The 16,058-nt window shown below is 46.9% G+C and overlaps 5 protein-coding genes across 5 annotated transcripts; 3 read left to right on the forward strand and 2 right to left on the reverse strand.

The window, feature by feature from the left end:
• Window positions 1-8: 8 nt before the first annotated feature.
• Window positions 9-1,573, forward strand: ABOM_008822 (putative aspartyl protease; the record flags this gene model as incomplete). Its single annotated transcript, XM_022535951.1, has 3 exons — window positions 9-191; window positions 265-586; window positions 672-1,573. The coding sequence occupies 3 exons, from the start codon at window positions 9-11 to the stop codon at window positions 1,571-1,573; spliced, it is 1,407 nt and encodes a 468-aa protein (XP_022387411.1).
• Window positions 1,574-2,779: 1,206 nt separating this feature from the next.
• Window positions 2,780-5,225, reverse strand: ABOM_008823 (Ras GTPase activating protein IRA2; the record flags this gene model as incomplete). Its single annotated transcript, XM_022535952.1, has 4 exons — window positions 2,780-2,940; window positions 2,992-4,873; window positions 4,924-5,057; window positions 5,108-5,225. 4 exons carry the CDS (start codon window positions 5,223-5,225, stop codon window positions 2,780-2,782), a joined length of 2,295 nt encoding a protein of 764 aa, XP_022387425.1.
• A 6,028-nt stretch (window positions 5,226-11,253) lies between these two features.
• On the forward strand, window positions 11,254-12,062 carry ABOM_008824 (putative membrane protein; the record flags this gene model as incomplete). Its single annotated transcript, XM_022535953.1, has 3 exons — window positions 11,254-11,732; window positions 11,817-11,950; window positions 12,001-12,062. 3 exons carry the CDS (start codon window positions 11,254-11,256, stop codon window positions 12,060-12,062), a joined length of 675 nt encoding a protein of 224 aa, XP_022387427.1.
• Window positions 12,063-12,711: 649 nt separating this feature from the next.
• On the reverse strand, window positions 12,712-15,012 carry ABOM_008825 (exosome nuclease subunit RRP6; the record flags this gene model as incomplete). Its single annotated transcript, XM_022535954.1, has 1 exon — window positions 12,712-15,012. The coding sequence occupies one exon, from the start codon at window positions 15,010-15,012 to the stop codon at window positions 12,712-12,714; it is 2,301 nt and encodes a 766-aa protein (XP_022387426.1).
• Window positions 15,013-15,371: 359 nt separating this feature from the next.
• On the forward strand, window positions 15,372-15,771 carry ABOM_008826 (uncharacterized protein; the record flags this gene model as incomplete). Its single annotated transcript, XM_022535955.1, has 4 exons — window positions 15,372-15,412; window positions 15,467-15,504; window positions 15,558-15,628; window positions 15,679-15,771. 4 exons carry the CDS (start codon window positions 15,372-15,374, stop codon window positions 15,769-15,771), a joined length of 243 nt encoding a protein of 80 aa, XP_022387423.1.
• Window positions 15,772-16,058: the final 287 nt, after the last annotated feature.

The raw sequence follows: 16,058 nt of genomic DNA on the forward strand, positions 1-16,058 counted from the left end.
TGATCAACATGATTAAGTTTTGGTGCCTGGCCCTAGGGGCTGCTTACTATACCAATGCCCTGATACTGGAGAAGAAGGACACGCCTTCCGTGTTGGCGGTGCCCTTGCAGGGCGGGTGGTTCGCAGGTGCTCACCATCGTCATGATCGTCGTGAGAAGAGGGACCGCACTGTCAATTTAAAATTCTACGGGGTATGTGCAGCAAAATGGCTCGCCTTCGTCAAACACACAGAAAATCGCTTGTCCTGACCATTATAACTCATAGAATGACTTCTTCTACGCTAACATATCCGTCCGAAGCCCACCACAGAAATTGAAAGCCCAGTTCTCCACTCTTGATGACAGCAGTTGGGTGGTGGTGAGAGATAACGAAGAGTTGGCAGGATACATAGAACACGGAATTCTTGATGGGTATAATGCGAGCGCGTCAACTAGCAGCCGAACATTAAAAACGAATGCCACCGTTGACGGGTTCGACCAGGAGGACGTGGGGAATATTGATATAATGTCAGATACGATGATCGTTGGGGATGTGAAACTGGAAGATATGAGGTTTGCTACTCTACATGAGAAGGCCTCGATAGGTGGTAAGTTGTCCTGTGATGCTGCCATCGAACTATACCCACATACATGGGCTCAGCCCATGCCACAGTCGGATTAAACTGTGAATAGATACACTCGGCCTAGGATACAGCAATAGAAACTCGGAATTCATCTCTGTCACCCAAGCATTGGTTCATGCGAAAGCTATCCAATCCCCTACTTTCAGCATGTGGATGGAGGAGAACCATGATCAGACCAATGTACCCGGTACCATTCTCTTCGGTGGCGTGAACAAGGCCAAGTATGTTGATAAGCTCCATACGTTGCAGGTTATATCGCCTCCAGACCTCAGCAAGTTATTCCGGGTCAATCTTACCGGACTATCCGTGGGAGCAGACTCCAACACGAAGTCCATTTCGCCAGAGTCTTTTTCCACAGGGGCTGTCTTTTCTTCTGCGACTGACTTCATCGGTTTCCCTAAAGCGATCACGCAAGACCTGTTTTCCCAGCTTAACGTCACCGAGTTTTATGAGAACGGCCAGCCGGTGTTTCCTTGCGACGAACCACCTGCGAATAAGTTGCTAACATTCTATTTCGGTGACGTAACTTTCAACTTCTCCCTCGACCCGTTCATAGTTCAGGCTCCCTCATCCACGAACCTTAAAGAGTACAAGGAGGGTTACTGCTATCTAAGCTTTTTGACGATTGAACCTGAACGTAGTAAGGAGTTTGGCGGTGTCATAATCGGGGCCAACTTCCTCAAGTTGGTATACACAGTCTTTGACATGGGGAATGACGAAGTTTCTCTGGCCCAAAGACGCTGGGAGAAAGCGCCAGACGAGATCATGGAGATCAAACCAGGGAAGGACGGCGTCCCAGATCGCACAACACAAGATACAGACAAGACGGACACGGCAGACAAGCCTGAAAAGACAGACGAGTCTACAGGATCGAATCTGGAATCAAGCAATGGGCTGAAAGCCCTTATAGCGGCGGGTGCCGTTTTGTTTGTTGCCCTGATTTGGGGTTGACCTATTTAGGACATAATTCGCGGGACTCCTCAGTTTATACCTAGGTATTGTAGTTGTGGGGGTCACCTTCACACAATGATTAGGGGAACAGGTATATATAGTCTTGCAATTTCACTTGCTAAATATGTCTTCTATTGACAATAAAATACGCCACTATTGATGTTATAACGAAGGAATGAGATTGACAGATACCTTGCATGTTTATCTCAACCTAACTTGGTGGAATTGTACACTTGAAAATCTACATATAACATTCATACATAGACCAAGCAAAGGTATATTTTCGTAAAGCTAGACTTGAAAGCTTGCTTACGTGGTGCCTTGTCATACCTCTCACAAGCAAGCTTGTAAATACGTACCTCGAGTTAGGGTTTCATGGCAACGAAAAACCATGATTGGTTGTATTAACACTCTCTTTCTACATTCTTAAGTTCGTACTATGATAATGATCAAGTCAATGCTAGATTTGAAAAGTGCCCTTGGTACATATAGAGGTTTGTGTAGTGTATCTGGATCCTTGTTAAGCTAATCGAGAACATGCTGCGAAAAAAAGATAGGGTTCGGATCAGCCTGACTGATAGTATGGCATTAGGTTATACACTTCCCTGAAGCGGTTGGTCGTGAATTTAACAATTGCTAGATGTACATGAAATAGTGAGATTTTGACATAACAGGCGACTTCTGGGCCAAAACAACGGAGCCATCCAAGGAAATCAGATCAGAGCGGGAACAAGAAACACACACACAAATTCATCCAACAGGGTATACGTAAAGCAAAACCACCCCAATCATCCCCGTCATGGCGACTGTCCTCGAACCAGCAAGGACTTTGTCTCTCCACACCGGGATCAAAGGAACTCCCTTTCTCGACAGATTACAGTCCTCCTATAGTCACATCTCGATACAAAAATTTCAAAACAGATCATAGTCCATATGCGGCCCGTCAATCCTGCTCACTTTGAGGGGCATGAAACAGTCAAAAGGGTACATATGCGCCCTTGTGCAGATTATCGTATAAAGCTGGCGGTTCAAACAAAGCACACTTCCGTTGCTGTACTGGCAGTTTGTTTTGGCACCAAATCATAGTCCGTGAAGTTAGTGTACAATAAAAGCACGGACTGGGGCTCGGGCATTTCGCCCTCGAGCTAGTTGCTCGTTTTCATATACATCGTAACGGGAGAGTAGAGACCTTTCAAGAGAAGCTTCTTACCAACCCTTCTTGCGTGCAAACCGCTTGTTTAAGAGCATTAGCACCTTGGGTACGTTGAATTGCACGTATTCCAAGTCCAGATCCTCAAGGTTATCTTTCTGCATTTCTAACAGATCATCAAGCTTGAGATCAAGCTCCAGAAGCCCGCGAGCGCGACCTGTTCAATGCTCTTCGTTAGTATACCATTGACGAAGAAAATTTGGGATACCAGGAACAGGGAAGTAGAGTTGAAGACCGGAGTACGTGCCTTTGTAATGCAGGCTAATAACAAAAGTACCTGGCAACGGGCTCTTGAACATGAAGTAGATGTTGGCTCGTCGGTTCTCGGGAACATTACTCTTTCGAATCACGCCTTCTTTTTCAAGCTGTTGGTGGGTAAATTTGTAGGGTCCGAGCTCTTGATGTTTCTGCTGCTTTCGCTGTTTTCCCTCTGACTGGCTACGGACATTATGCAGATAGGACTTGTATGTCTCCAACTGACCCACCAAATATGCGTTATGGTCACGGATTGTCGCAAAGACTTCCTCAAGCTTCTTGGTCTCGTCCAGAACCTTCTCTTTCAAAGATCCCAGGTGCACCAATTCCTGTTCAACTTCATCTCGCAGCAGGCTGAACTCATCAGACCGATCAATGACACCCATTTCCTGTAGCTGACTTAACAATTCCATGGTACGAATACCTTTCCGCACCATGACGGCATCGTTCTTCAATGTAGCTGCGGCCTCTGCAATGCGATCGAGTCGGAGCGGTCGGCGAGCGACTACTGAGTTTTGAGGCAGAGATCGCAGGATTTGGACAAAAGTTGATTTAGCTTCCATAAAGAATATCTCCTCCTGAGTAATGTCTAGAGCGGATGTCAAATCATTCACGGTTGCTTCCCACCGACTAAAGAGAGGAACAGTGATGGTCCTGTTCTCTTTGCGTGGAACTTGAGTCGGTGCTGTGCCGAGCTCATTCAAGAGCTCATGTAGGTGCGAGTGTTGGTCTTGAGCCAGAGCCACACTGTGTTTTTCCAAAAGTGCGTGAGTGGCATACATCTCGTTTAGAGTGATCTGCAGCTCCAGGTCACGCTTGGAAAGAGCCACATAGTTGTCCATTTCCAGGCTCTCATAGAAGTCCTGCACCTCGCATAGATCCAGCATGAATTTGTTGACACGCTCTTTGTTCTGCTGAATAAACGGTTGTAGTTTGGCCATATATGGCTCTTTGGCGTAGGAGGGTTTGTTTGCCAGGTTCTGGAGCATCTTTGCAATCAAGGTCAACGTACGCCGAGGCTTCTCTGTAGGAGTTGCATCAATTAACATATAAGACCGCGGGGTGACGATGGCGGGATTGATGAAACGAAGGAAAAAGAAGCCTCCAATCAGGGTACAGATAGTTTGGTCCTGGGCATCAGGGTATTTGCGTCGAGACAAGCTTCGAATCTGCTTGCAAATCCATCGGATACCATAAGGCGTCTCATCTACCGAGTCGATGATGGTTGATAAAAATCCATTGGCGATCTCCGTCAGTTTCCTCAACCGCGGCGCAATGATGGCCTGGACCTGGGCATTTTCTGCTGCAGCCTCTGCGGTAACGGACCTCGGCAAATCCGCTGGCAACGAGCCATGTTTCTCCTCATGTTCCATGACCATCGTTTCGTACACCTTCAGCGGGTTGATTTCTAGGTCGACATCGCGGTACTCAATCAACCGATTGATCTGGTCGGCTAAGACCTGTTTTAAGTAACTTTGACCAGGGCCACGGCGAGTATAAGTAGTCATCATGCGGGATACTGGCGTGTTCTGGCGTAAAAGTGAGGAGTATTCCGGAGTATTATCGAACTGGTAGGTGAGAACAGATTGGAACATGGTAAGAAGAAGATGCTCTTCACGGCTTTCGTATTGATTACCGTAGATGGTGAACATGACTGTCTGAAGGAGGGAGTCGATTTCTGACATGGAAACGAGACGACATAGGTGGGCAATATGACGAGGTTCGGATTGGAGAAGGAAGAGCAGATTGCCATACTTCTGAGTTTTCTCGTCGTTGGGGAAGAAACCCTCCTGGGGATCAATGGCTTCGTCGAGATGATTTGCAACTTCGTTTTGCTAAGGATTATTAGCTAGGGACCACGACTATGAGTTAGCGATGTTCTTACCTCCTCAAGGGCCATACGGTTCTGGATAAGTAAGGCGATCCGCGAATCCAGGTATCGTACATCCTTTTCCAGGACGAAGTTCTTCTTCGATTGTGATGAGATCTTTGACTTGAGTTCTCGTAGATATTTTTGTGCTGGTTACAAATTAGCAGGATTCAATGGCGCGAACAGATAGTCAACTTACCCTTCGCCAAATCATCTGAGATTTCCAAGTCTCTGTCCTTCGCGGACATCGACAGGTACAGTGCAGTGACTGAAAACCGCTTGGATTGGCGGAGAGACCGGGTATCGTGGGAAGACATTGTGTTTTGTCGCGAAACTGGCTGAAATGATGAGGAAGAGGACGTAGAGGTTCTGGAAGCCGGTTGCAGCATGGTCGCTACGGACATTATGTGTAGTATGAAGGAGTTGAACCGTGTGATGAAGGGCGCACCAAGACAGTGCTCCAGACACGATATATACCGGCGGGCAACCAGCCACGAGGGTCAACACCTTCGCCAACGGTCAATGTAGAAAGTCGATAATAGCCAACGGATCCAGTCGCTGAATTTCACGTATCAGGGCTGGTCATCTGGGTCAACGCTATACGGCGCGATCACTGGTAGGTATGCCCCTTATCGTACACGCTAAACGGTTGGTCGGTGGCCGGGGAGGGGAGCAGGGAGGCGATGGCACAGGCGGCGGCAGCGTTTTCCGAGCAGTAAATCGGCAATTGCAAGACTATCGACAGATACTGGATTGCAGGTATCGCTGGTTGATCAAGGAAAAATGAAAAAAGAAGAAGAAAATAGAGGGCTAAGAATAAAAAAAAAAGGGTAAAATAAAATGTTGGTAGAATGCCAACGAGGGGTGGAGCGCGATCAACAGGAGACACGCCTTAGCCAGAAGTCGCCGAAAGGTATCAGGAAAGTCGCGAAATCCAGAACGAGAAGCGGTGGACTGATCTAATTTCCGAGTAAGAGCGAGAAAAGAAGGACGTTTAAGAAATGGCTGATCAGAAAGTAGGTAGATGTATTAAGGAGAAGAAGAGTACCAGTGCCAGAGAAAACCAGGGAGCGCAAGGCACCTGATGGAGATTAATGGGAGATATTTTGGCGGAGGGGGGGGGAGGAGACGAGGCAGGAAATCAGGAACGGGTCCCAAAGTCAACAAATAGGAAAAATTCTATATCCTGTACAATCGGGAGGAAAGGGTTAAAAAAAAAAAAAGAGCACTTACAATAATTAATAGCAATCCTAATGGGATGATGATAATCAAAAATTTCACAATAGTAAAATATAATAATATAAATATGTCGGAATGGGTTCTTAATCTTATTAAGGTATGTACAGTGGTGACGGACTGATAGGGAGAGACAAGATTCAGAGAGGGGAATGAATGCATCGGCTGTCTTAGTCTGGGTTTTTTTGTTTCATTTTTTTAAGGGTGAGGTAAAAAAAAAAAAAAGAATATTGAGGGGGGTGGGAGAAAAACAATTTGTTACCTTTGGGGCGTTAGGGATCGGAAGCAGTGGAGTTGCGTTTCCGTGACTTGCAGCAAACAGGAACAGGAAACCCAAGCGCGATGAAGGCACCTAAGAGTACTAAGAATCCTGTACCTACATATGTACGTATGGAGTATAGACATACATATGCACCTGGTATATTAGTTGATCGAATTATTTAGTTATTATTATTATTATTTTATTTTATTTTTCTTTTTTCTTTTTGTTTAAGGGCATCTTTACGTGCGCCTTTTTCCTTTCCCCTCTTTTTTGGGGGGCTCTTCTCTGATCTATAGAAATTTTCTGAACGGTAATGTTGAAAGATGAGGAACCCAAGAAAAATGGTTGTCCAAGGGTAGTCTATACTTTGCTCTCTCCACTTCACTCACCCCAGGACCCATCGACACTAATCAATCCCTGCCCGTACCTGAACACATTCCTTTCTAGGATTCCACCTTTGCCGTCGATCCCCGTACAAGAAACTATTATGGAGTACACCGCAGAGTACTGTAATCTCAATGTCCAAAAGAACAACCGGCACTGGCTGATCGGTCAGTCAATGCTTTGGAATCTTAGTCTTGAAGTCTTGATGTGTCGCAGTGGGGAAAGCCTACTAATTGAGTTTTTTTTTTTTTTTTTAAAAAAAAAATTAGAAAAATTAAACATTTGGTGTACAGCACTATCGACCTATACGAAATATGGAGTAATTAGGCTGGTCCCAGTAATTTTACGATTTTCGCCTTTTTTCTCTCTCTCTTTTCCCCATCAAGATTTATATCACCTCATGTCTATCGCCTTTCTCCGAATTCAACGTTTTACGCTTGGACAGATTTGGACTGAACAATCCCCCCAAAGTTAATTCCAGTTACCTAAGCCAGGATGACAACAATAAAAATTACCATGACAAAGAATCCCGCCAACTTACGGAAGAGATGCAAGATGTTTCTCAGTAAGACAATGGATTCGGACGATCGTCTTCCGATTGATTCCTTTCTCCAAGCCTAAGAGGACGATTTATGTGTGTGAAGAGGGTGTGTGATACTCAAAGTGTAGTGCAGGATGTGGACTCGGGACGCAAGGGGAATTGCTCCATCGGGCAAGTAGGTAGATACCGACATGGGACTTATCTGGAGCCACATGCTGGACATAGCTAGAGTGATTAGTGTCCTTCGTTAGTCGGTTAGTTTGAGTATGGAGTAAAGTGTGTGGTCGGTCTTGGCTAAATTGTCATTGTACCCTTCTTTTTGGGTAGGGCCGAAAGTCCATATGTGTTGCCTGCTGGTAACAGTAACTCTACCGAAGGGAAGATGTTTAACATTAATAAAAAGAAAGCAAAAGAAATCAAAGTAAGCGACATGGAAACGAAAGGAAAAAAAGAGCAAGAAAAAAAATACCAAGCGATGCAGACGTTTCGAGCTCCCTTCAACTTTCCTACCCCCTGTTCCAGTTACACTGCAACCGAAGCCAACCAAATCAAATTCTTGCCACTCGTCGGGAGGACAGGGGGTACGGTGGATTTTTGGGTCTCCGATTTGATGCTGCACACGCAACCGTGATGACGGACTCCTTTGCCCTCGTCTTGTACTTCGTAATATTTTTTTTTTTTTTCGAATTTTAGCTAATAAATCGGTGCTTGCGGCGGCTATCAAGCCAAGGAAAGGTCAGGAATGATTCACAGTTTAACCTTGTTTCACAGACCATCTGTGTGATTGATAGTTTGAGGTATACTTAGTAGACCTCTAGAGTATGTGACTAGTGCTATGTCAGTAAGCCGGATTTTTTCTATAGCAGACTGTCATATGCAGGCATTGTCCTCCTTGATTGTGGTTTCGTCTGGTCCGGAGTCTTGCATTTGCCTCGTGTGCTGCAGTTGTTCCATGTCATTGGCCACCTCACCCTCCCTTGTTGGATGAATCATGGATCTTTCCAGGATGGCCCACAGGTTCATCCATCCATAACTGATAACGGGGGGCCACGCTACACCCGAGCTCCACCACAGGGAGGTTTTCTCTAGATTCTCAAAGACTTATATTGTGTAGTATTATACCCCCTGAATGCAGTAGGCAACAGTGGAAGTGAGGTAAAAAATAATAGAAAACAACAATAAAAACCATAACCATCATCAACTCATAGGGATGAGACCACTCTTTCTCTTCTTTGCTTTTCATAAGGGAGGACGGGAAGCTTTAGACCGCTCATACAAGGAGCCTTAGCGCCCAGGCTCATGGCTGGTACCTGCGTCGAATTAAATGATTTAATCCGCTCATCTGGCTCAATGCGGTTTAGTAGATTCTATGTGTCCCCCCATTCGACTTGATAGGTATTTTGGATTCAAATTCTATCAATTCTGTCAATGTTATTCTTTTTTTCTCTTGAATCTTTTTTTTAGGAGAGAGGAGGGGATAAGACTGTTAATACAAGGATAGGTATACTCTTTCTCGGTATTTGGTGAGAATTAAGGGATGATAATCAGTCCATACGACACCGTCCGCCATCATCCGCTTCCAATCACGCCGGTTGTCTCAAAAAGGAGACCGACAATCCATTACATCATGGACTCTCGTTCCTGAGAGACTAAAGATCACTAGCGTCCATGCACGTAAATTGTCAACCGCACAGATGTTTCAGGAGTCATGTGGTTAGAGATGCAATCCAACGGGGATTAAACCCAGTCAATTTGCTCAGGGAAAGTCCGGGGTACATACGTAAGAGCGGTCAGCTGTTCATTGACATTCCCTCTCCTGTCAGACTTTAGCTTGGAATCCATTGACTATCTTTTCCTTGTCTTCTCTTGGATCATCCTCTGTCATCCTTCCAGGCTTCCACAGCAGTGACACCCTCTAAGCTAAAGTAGACCTCCGTGTATGGATGTATGTCCATAATTACGGTATAATGGGTATGGTTGACAGGATGGTTCGCATAAAAGCTGGGCGAGCACGGACAGCTCCAGCCAACACGAACCTCACCCTTGGAATACGAGATATTCCATCCCTCCGCCCCGACGGGATTGCAATGCATGAATCATGACTCTACATACTACGAGTGGTACCTGGACAGACCAAGTACCGGGAGGACGGTACCCTCGTTCTGATAGGATACCAGATCCATGACAAAAAGAGACGATCGTGACACAGGCCCCTTCTTTGATTCCTTGGACAGAACGATTCATAAAGCTCTTTATCTCACCACCCCCCAAGCTGACGGAAAGAAAGAGTAAGCACACCATCTAGACCAATCGACCACTGAGGCATTATTCCAAATCACACACCGCATCTTCTTGCCCATCGTGCAGAACCCACAGACCTCCTCCCAGTGGCAAATGCCTCAACGGTTCTTCCACCAAACAATCTCTCCACTCAGGGTACAGGGACATGTCGATCAGCCTCTGTCTGGTGTCAGGGATAGCTTGATTGCTCATCAATTGCATACACCGGAGAAGTTAGTCATCGTACATGTCTCCACCCTGGCGCCCAGCTGACACCCCCTGCAATGCAGGTTAAGTCTAAATTAACGGCGTTGGGTACATCAGGGATTAAGTACAGATAAGCTAGTATCCGTCAACGGTTCAATTATGGTTATGTTACTCGCACTATGGATGGAACCTAGTAACGGGCACCTAAGTACCTAGAAATTTGAAGGGCAAACGGGAGGTACAACCAATCACCTTCTCGGGGGGTGGGTAGCTTTCTAGGTACTATTGTCAAGGCATAAACACATGTCCCTATAGTTAAAGTCTTCTAAAACACTTTCTGTCCTTCCCAAGGACAAGGCACTTCGTGTCACAATCCGTTTCGGCGTCACCGAGATTTCCAACCGCTCCCGTCTAAGCCCTATGCGGCCTCAACCTACTACTCATGGTGGTACATTCCTATATTGGACCTATTATCACTTTTACCTTGGGCATCATTCTTCACAGAAAACAATCGACCATCTATGCCTAACGGTATATGCGCGCCGCGTCAACATTTGGTGCCGGGCGTCTGGTATGTTCGAGTGAACTGAACTTCTAGGCAACACTTATCAGCATTCGACCTGACAGGGTCTTGCGCCCGGTAGCTACTACACGCGGCATAGCACTAACTGGAGAGCTCTTAGCTTAATACCCTTCGTTATCAATATTGCAGATCGCCGTCTACCTGCAGATCTGGCCCGGCCTGAACAACTTAGCCATAAAGGCGCATGCTAGTTCAACGCTCGCTCTTAGTTTCCTTTGTAGGCCTTTCTTTGTCGGCTTGACCGTGGACCCTGGACTGGTAGAACACAGAAATTACTTGAAGCCTTCTAGAAAGGGGAACTGAACCCTAAAATGATCAACATCCATGAGATGCAATTGAAAGAAACTCCCACTGCATTCAGGTCTCCACAGGAGGTCGTACCACAAAATCATGAAATGCACCTACGTCGACAGCCTTCAGCTCAACTATAGAAAAGGACAGTCAATCGGGCGCTTTGGGGCCGAGAGATTGGGATATTCATAATTCTAGGGGGGTTACCCCTTTTAGGGGCCACTGCCTTGATAGATCCGTTTGTATGTATGCTTGACAGGGAAAGTTCCACCAACCGCCAGATAATGCATGACTTTTGATATGGCAACACCCACTACCCCAATCAGCACCTAGAATACAACACTCAGAACCAATCCACTGTAGAAAGTAGCCATGCAGATATTCCGTACAACCATCGTAAACCACAAGAGGTTCTTATCGTGCTGACAAAGCAGAACGAACCATGAAATCTACTTTGACTAGTTCAACGCATTGACCAATTAAGTAATTATCTTCAACCCCAGACTTTCTCCAGCATCAAAAAACAACCCCAATAGAAGCACAAGAGCGACACTAGTAGCCATGTCGCCTACGCAAGAACACCTCTCCCCAAAAAGAGCCTACCTCCTCTTCTACAATGCCATATCCATAATCCTCTGGCTCCGCATCCTCCTCACCGTCCTCACAACCCACGACCCTGCATCAACATACACAACTCTCGAGCCCTGGACGCGATGGACGCAGACCCTAGCAGTCGCAGAGATCTTCCACTCCGCGGCCGGTAAGACCAGATCCCGTCTCACCCCCCTATATCATGTACATAGTACTAACCCCCGGGGTGAAGGAATCACCCGAAGCCCCGTCTTCACAACCTTCACGCAAGTCTTCGGCCGCAGCGTACAGGTCTGGGCCATTAACTATGCCTTCCCGGCCGTGACTGCCCCATCGTGGGCCTACCCAGCGATGTTACTCGCCTGGTCTGCGGCAGATACCGTCAGATACCTATATTTCGTCGTAATGCTTGCCGGGCTACCGATACCCGCTGCGTTGAAATGGCTAAGGTATGCTTAACTAACCAACCAACCAACTCCATACCCCAGTTGCATACCAGATTGTTGTTGAACTAACACGAGAAAAAAAAATAGATACTCGCTCTTCTTCGTACTATATCCGATTGGAATCAGCAGCGAATGGTGGCTAATGTATCATGCTGCCAATGCCACGTCTAGTCTTTTCGTGGCTGGCATCTTCTACTTCTTTCTCGTGCTTTATGTGCCTGGTATGTTCCCTTCCTGTTGTTATTTGACCTTCTCTGATGGAGCGGAATAGGAACGCCTATGATGTATAAATATATGGTTAGCCAGCGGCGCAAGACCTTGGCTCGGTCGTAGGTGGAGGGTTTGCTTCTTGTGTGAGATTTGGTCTTGATGAAGGGAAGGGGGTTGGGTGATCTTCCATCAAACTTTTTTGTACAGTATGTTGTACATATATTTGTTTCTGTTTGGATATAGTCTAGTAGCTTGCTTGGTCTGTGTGTATATATAAACCTGGTGGATGTTGATGAGAGAATTCTAAGTGGTGTGATTTTGAAATGGTATGGACGGGTTCCCCCCTGGGACTATGTACTAGTCGTACCTCGTCATGATAGGAGTGTGACTAATGGGAGGTTAAAGGTAAACAACGTCTGTGTTAGGGTGGTGTGGGTTGGGAAGATGGCTGGGCGAATTCAATACTGAATCCGAGGCTGCATTTTAGGGAGTTTAGAAGGGCCTTGAGTTTGTTTTATCTGGGAGATGTCCATTCTGTAGGGTAGGGTGATTTCATGGTTAGAGGGACTCTAATTTAGTTTGTGGAACGGGGTTTGATGTGGTTGGAAAGTGTGAATACGTAATAAGAAACTAGGACGATGACTATAGTCAATGCCTTCGATTCGTTAATTCTCCAACTAATCGGGTATCGTTATGTACTCAAAACATTTTATATCAGCGCAACCAATCTCCCGTACATAAGACCAGACAAAAAGATCTAATTTTAACAGAATCACCTGAAAGTGAACGACTTTCCGGGGGTCTCGCGCTTCTGTTTGCGCACTCCACTGGGCGCCTCAAGCGCCTTCGCGTAAGGGTTGAATGGTCGTTTCTTGTGAAGTGTGCCGGTCTGGACTGGCCGTGCGTGCAGGACAGAGGCAGCGGCGTCATAATTAAAGGGCTCAGCTTCTTCCTTCTTTTCCTCGGGCTGCGGAGTCTGCGACGCAGACTTGTTCTTCTTTTCCTTACGGCGCTGTTTCTTGGACGGTTTCTCCCCGATGTTTATCACATCGCTAGAATCATCGGCTTCGGGCGACGGAGCTTCTTCGCTCTTCCGTTTGCGCGGGCCACCAAGCCCTTTGACCGTGAAGATTTTGTTCTCCTCCTTTTCTTCTGGTGCCTCAACAGGGGCTGGTGTAGGTTTGACGGGCAGAGGCTTGGCAGCAGTAGAGCCAGCAAGCTTGTCGCGAGCTTCAGATACTGTACGAGGCATGGGTGGCAGCGGGAGCGACAGTCGAAGGGCTTCTGCAGAGGCGACGGCAGAGTACTCGGGAGGGGTAAGAGGTTCCCGAGAGTCCAACACTGCACCCCAGAACTGGGAGACCTCGCAGCGTGCAGCGGTAGGGAAGTTCTCCTCAGCCATAGGTGGCGTCACGAGACCCTGTTCGGTTTCCGTCGCCGGAACAAATCGTCCCGTCTTTGTCGGCTTCACATACACATCACGCCATTCAGGGCCGTCAGCGCCTTCAATCTTCGCATTTTTGATGACCTCCAGGAGGTCCGCTGCTCTGTCCTTGGCGATGGGCGTGACTGGTGACAGTGTCCGGAACAATGTTCCCAAGTCCAGAGGCATAGCGTGGGCAACCTTGAAAAGGATGTGCTTGGGGAACACACACTGCACGCCTTCGTCCTCCTCTCGCGCAACTGCGTCACGCCATTGATGGACTGCTTTGAAGACGGCAAATTGCTCCTTAGACAGGACAGCAGGATTGCGCGATAAGTAATCATACCAGCCACCTGGTCCTTGGCCTGTGGCAGCATCATAAGGAGAGCGCTCATACCGTTGCAGAGCTTCGTCCTTTGACTTCTCCAAGACATAGTCGACGAGGTTGTTTTCGGGCGTTGAGTTCTGATTTAGTTCGTTGCGTAAGTGGTCGAAAATATGGAGAAGGTAGTGGGTATCGGATCTGGCATAGTCAAACATGCCCTCTGGAATCGGCCGAATTCGCCAGTCGGCCATTTGGTACTTCTTGTCGGCTTCGAAGTTGACAAACTTTTGCAGCAGGAACTTCAAGCTCCGCTTAGGGTAATTCAAAGCGCAAGCAGCGTGGTAAGTATCAAACATGCCAACCACATAGAGACCTAGATCGCGTTGAAGCCAGATAATATCCATGGACGAACCGTGTAACACTTTGAGGATGCTAGGATCCGCGAAAACCTCATTAAGCATCTGCAGCTCCTCCCTCCACGGTTTCAGTGTGTCGACCACCCAGTCTTTATCGCGAGTACTGATTTGCATCAAAGAAACAAGGCCATGATAGGAGTGCACATCGTGATGCTCTAGGTCAATCGCGATCTCCTTCGCAGATTTAAGCTCCTTCAGCATTTCCTTCACCCCTTCCAAGGTATCTACGAAAGTTGCCGTTGTCGACTCCCAAGGCTGGTAAGGAACGGGAGATGACACAGTGTAGGTAGACTCCGGATACTTCGCGGCGCGTATCTCGGTCTCATACGGGTTTCTAACACCCGTCGCAGGGTCTGACGATTCAACAGATTTCTCCAACGGAACCACCGCATGTGGTTTAGTCCTGAGCAATGGCTTGAAAGGTGAAGCATCGGCGTTGTCGACTTGACGCTCAAAATGCAGCTGAGGCTTCGGGATCTTCGACGGGCCATAATCGTAGATGGTGGGAAACTTCGAAGTAGTTTTCTTTGTAGCCTTCTCTGCACTCTGCTCCTGCTGCGATGGACTCAGTCTCTTAATCACACCGGTAAACTCATCCAAGCAAGCATCTGCTTTTTCCAAAAGGGCATCGATAACATCCACCACACCGCGCCAATTGTCTTCAATGGAGTCTTCATCTTGCAGGATCGGCGCGGGCAAATCGGTACCGGCTGTGGCGGCTTTCAAGAGAGAAGAGGTTAGTGAAAGAATCCTGCCACTTTGTTCATCGATAGACTCGGAGAGTTCGGCACTTGAAGTGCGGTGAAAACTGAGATCTTCAGCAGAGAGTTGACCAACAGTGCGCGTCATCTGCACGAGCGACGACGTTAACCGCTGCTGGAACGGCGGAAAGTCTGCTGCGGAATCCATTGTGCTTTAGCTCTAAGTAACCTCTTTCCAATGACAAATACAGAGCTGAACTAGTAATGAACAGACAAACAGGGCAAGGTTGTTTGCGCCTGGCAGTCCTGTTTAACCAATAATCACTTTTAGTTCATACAAAAAAAGAAAAGATGGAAAAATTCGGAGGTGGAGAAATGCAGACGCCGGCGGACTGCTGACCGCCTACTAAGTTCAGACTAGAAGGGTACAGCGGCGATGATCATCCTCATCTACTTGCTGGCGTATCATTACTTATCCTATTTGCCTCACTCTTCCAGCCATTGACACGGAAAAGAAAAAGCGTCTTCTGACATCCCTGTGAAGTCTCCTACTTAATAAGGCCCATCATGTCTGCCTCTATAGCACCTGAGTGCAATGATATCAAAGAGTAGTCTCCACCTAAGCCACGTCCAAATCCACTATGACAGCTAACTCTGACCAGGAAATATGACACCTGCTTTCTCAAATGGTACAGTGAAAGTAAGTTTTCCCGCTAAATATTTCTATATTTCTTAAAGTCTGACGAAAAACAGAATACCTTCGTGGCAATACAACATCCAATGACTGCGAAGAGCTGTTCTCTAAATACAAGACATGCTTAAATGTAACATATCACGAACCCGTATGTCATGGTGCGTGCTAACTTCTCGGCAGAAAGTGTTGAAAGAAAAAGGCATAGATTCTATGCTGGAAGATGCTCGGAAGGGTAACGCTGAGAATGATGCTGAGCACCTTCGGAGGAGTTGATCTTTAACTTCATTATACATGCTTCATCTCCGCTCCTCATACAAACTAATAAGCAAGCAAATGAGTCCAATAGCCTGAAATATTGATATTGTTAATGGCTAGACCATATCTCAATCTGCCATGAGCGGCCAAGCTTTTGCGGCGCAAGTTCTCTTGCAATGTTTGTTGGCAGCTCAACGTGAAATAGGTCTCAGGCTCATTGTCCGGATCTCTGGCAACATAATGCTGGTTCTTGGAAACGCCACGTTTTGCAAGCCAGTTAAGGCTTCATGTGTACCACAATGTCT

The sequence above is a fragment of the Aspergillus bombycis genome (genome assembly GCF_001792695.1).
Source record: "Aspergillus bombycis strain NRRL26010 chromosome Unknown contig00066, whole genome shotgun sequence".
Classification (NCBI taxonomy): domain Eukaryota; kingdom Fungi; phylum Ascomycota; class Eurotiomycetes; order Eurotiales; family Aspergillaceae; genus Aspergillus; species Aspergillus bombycis.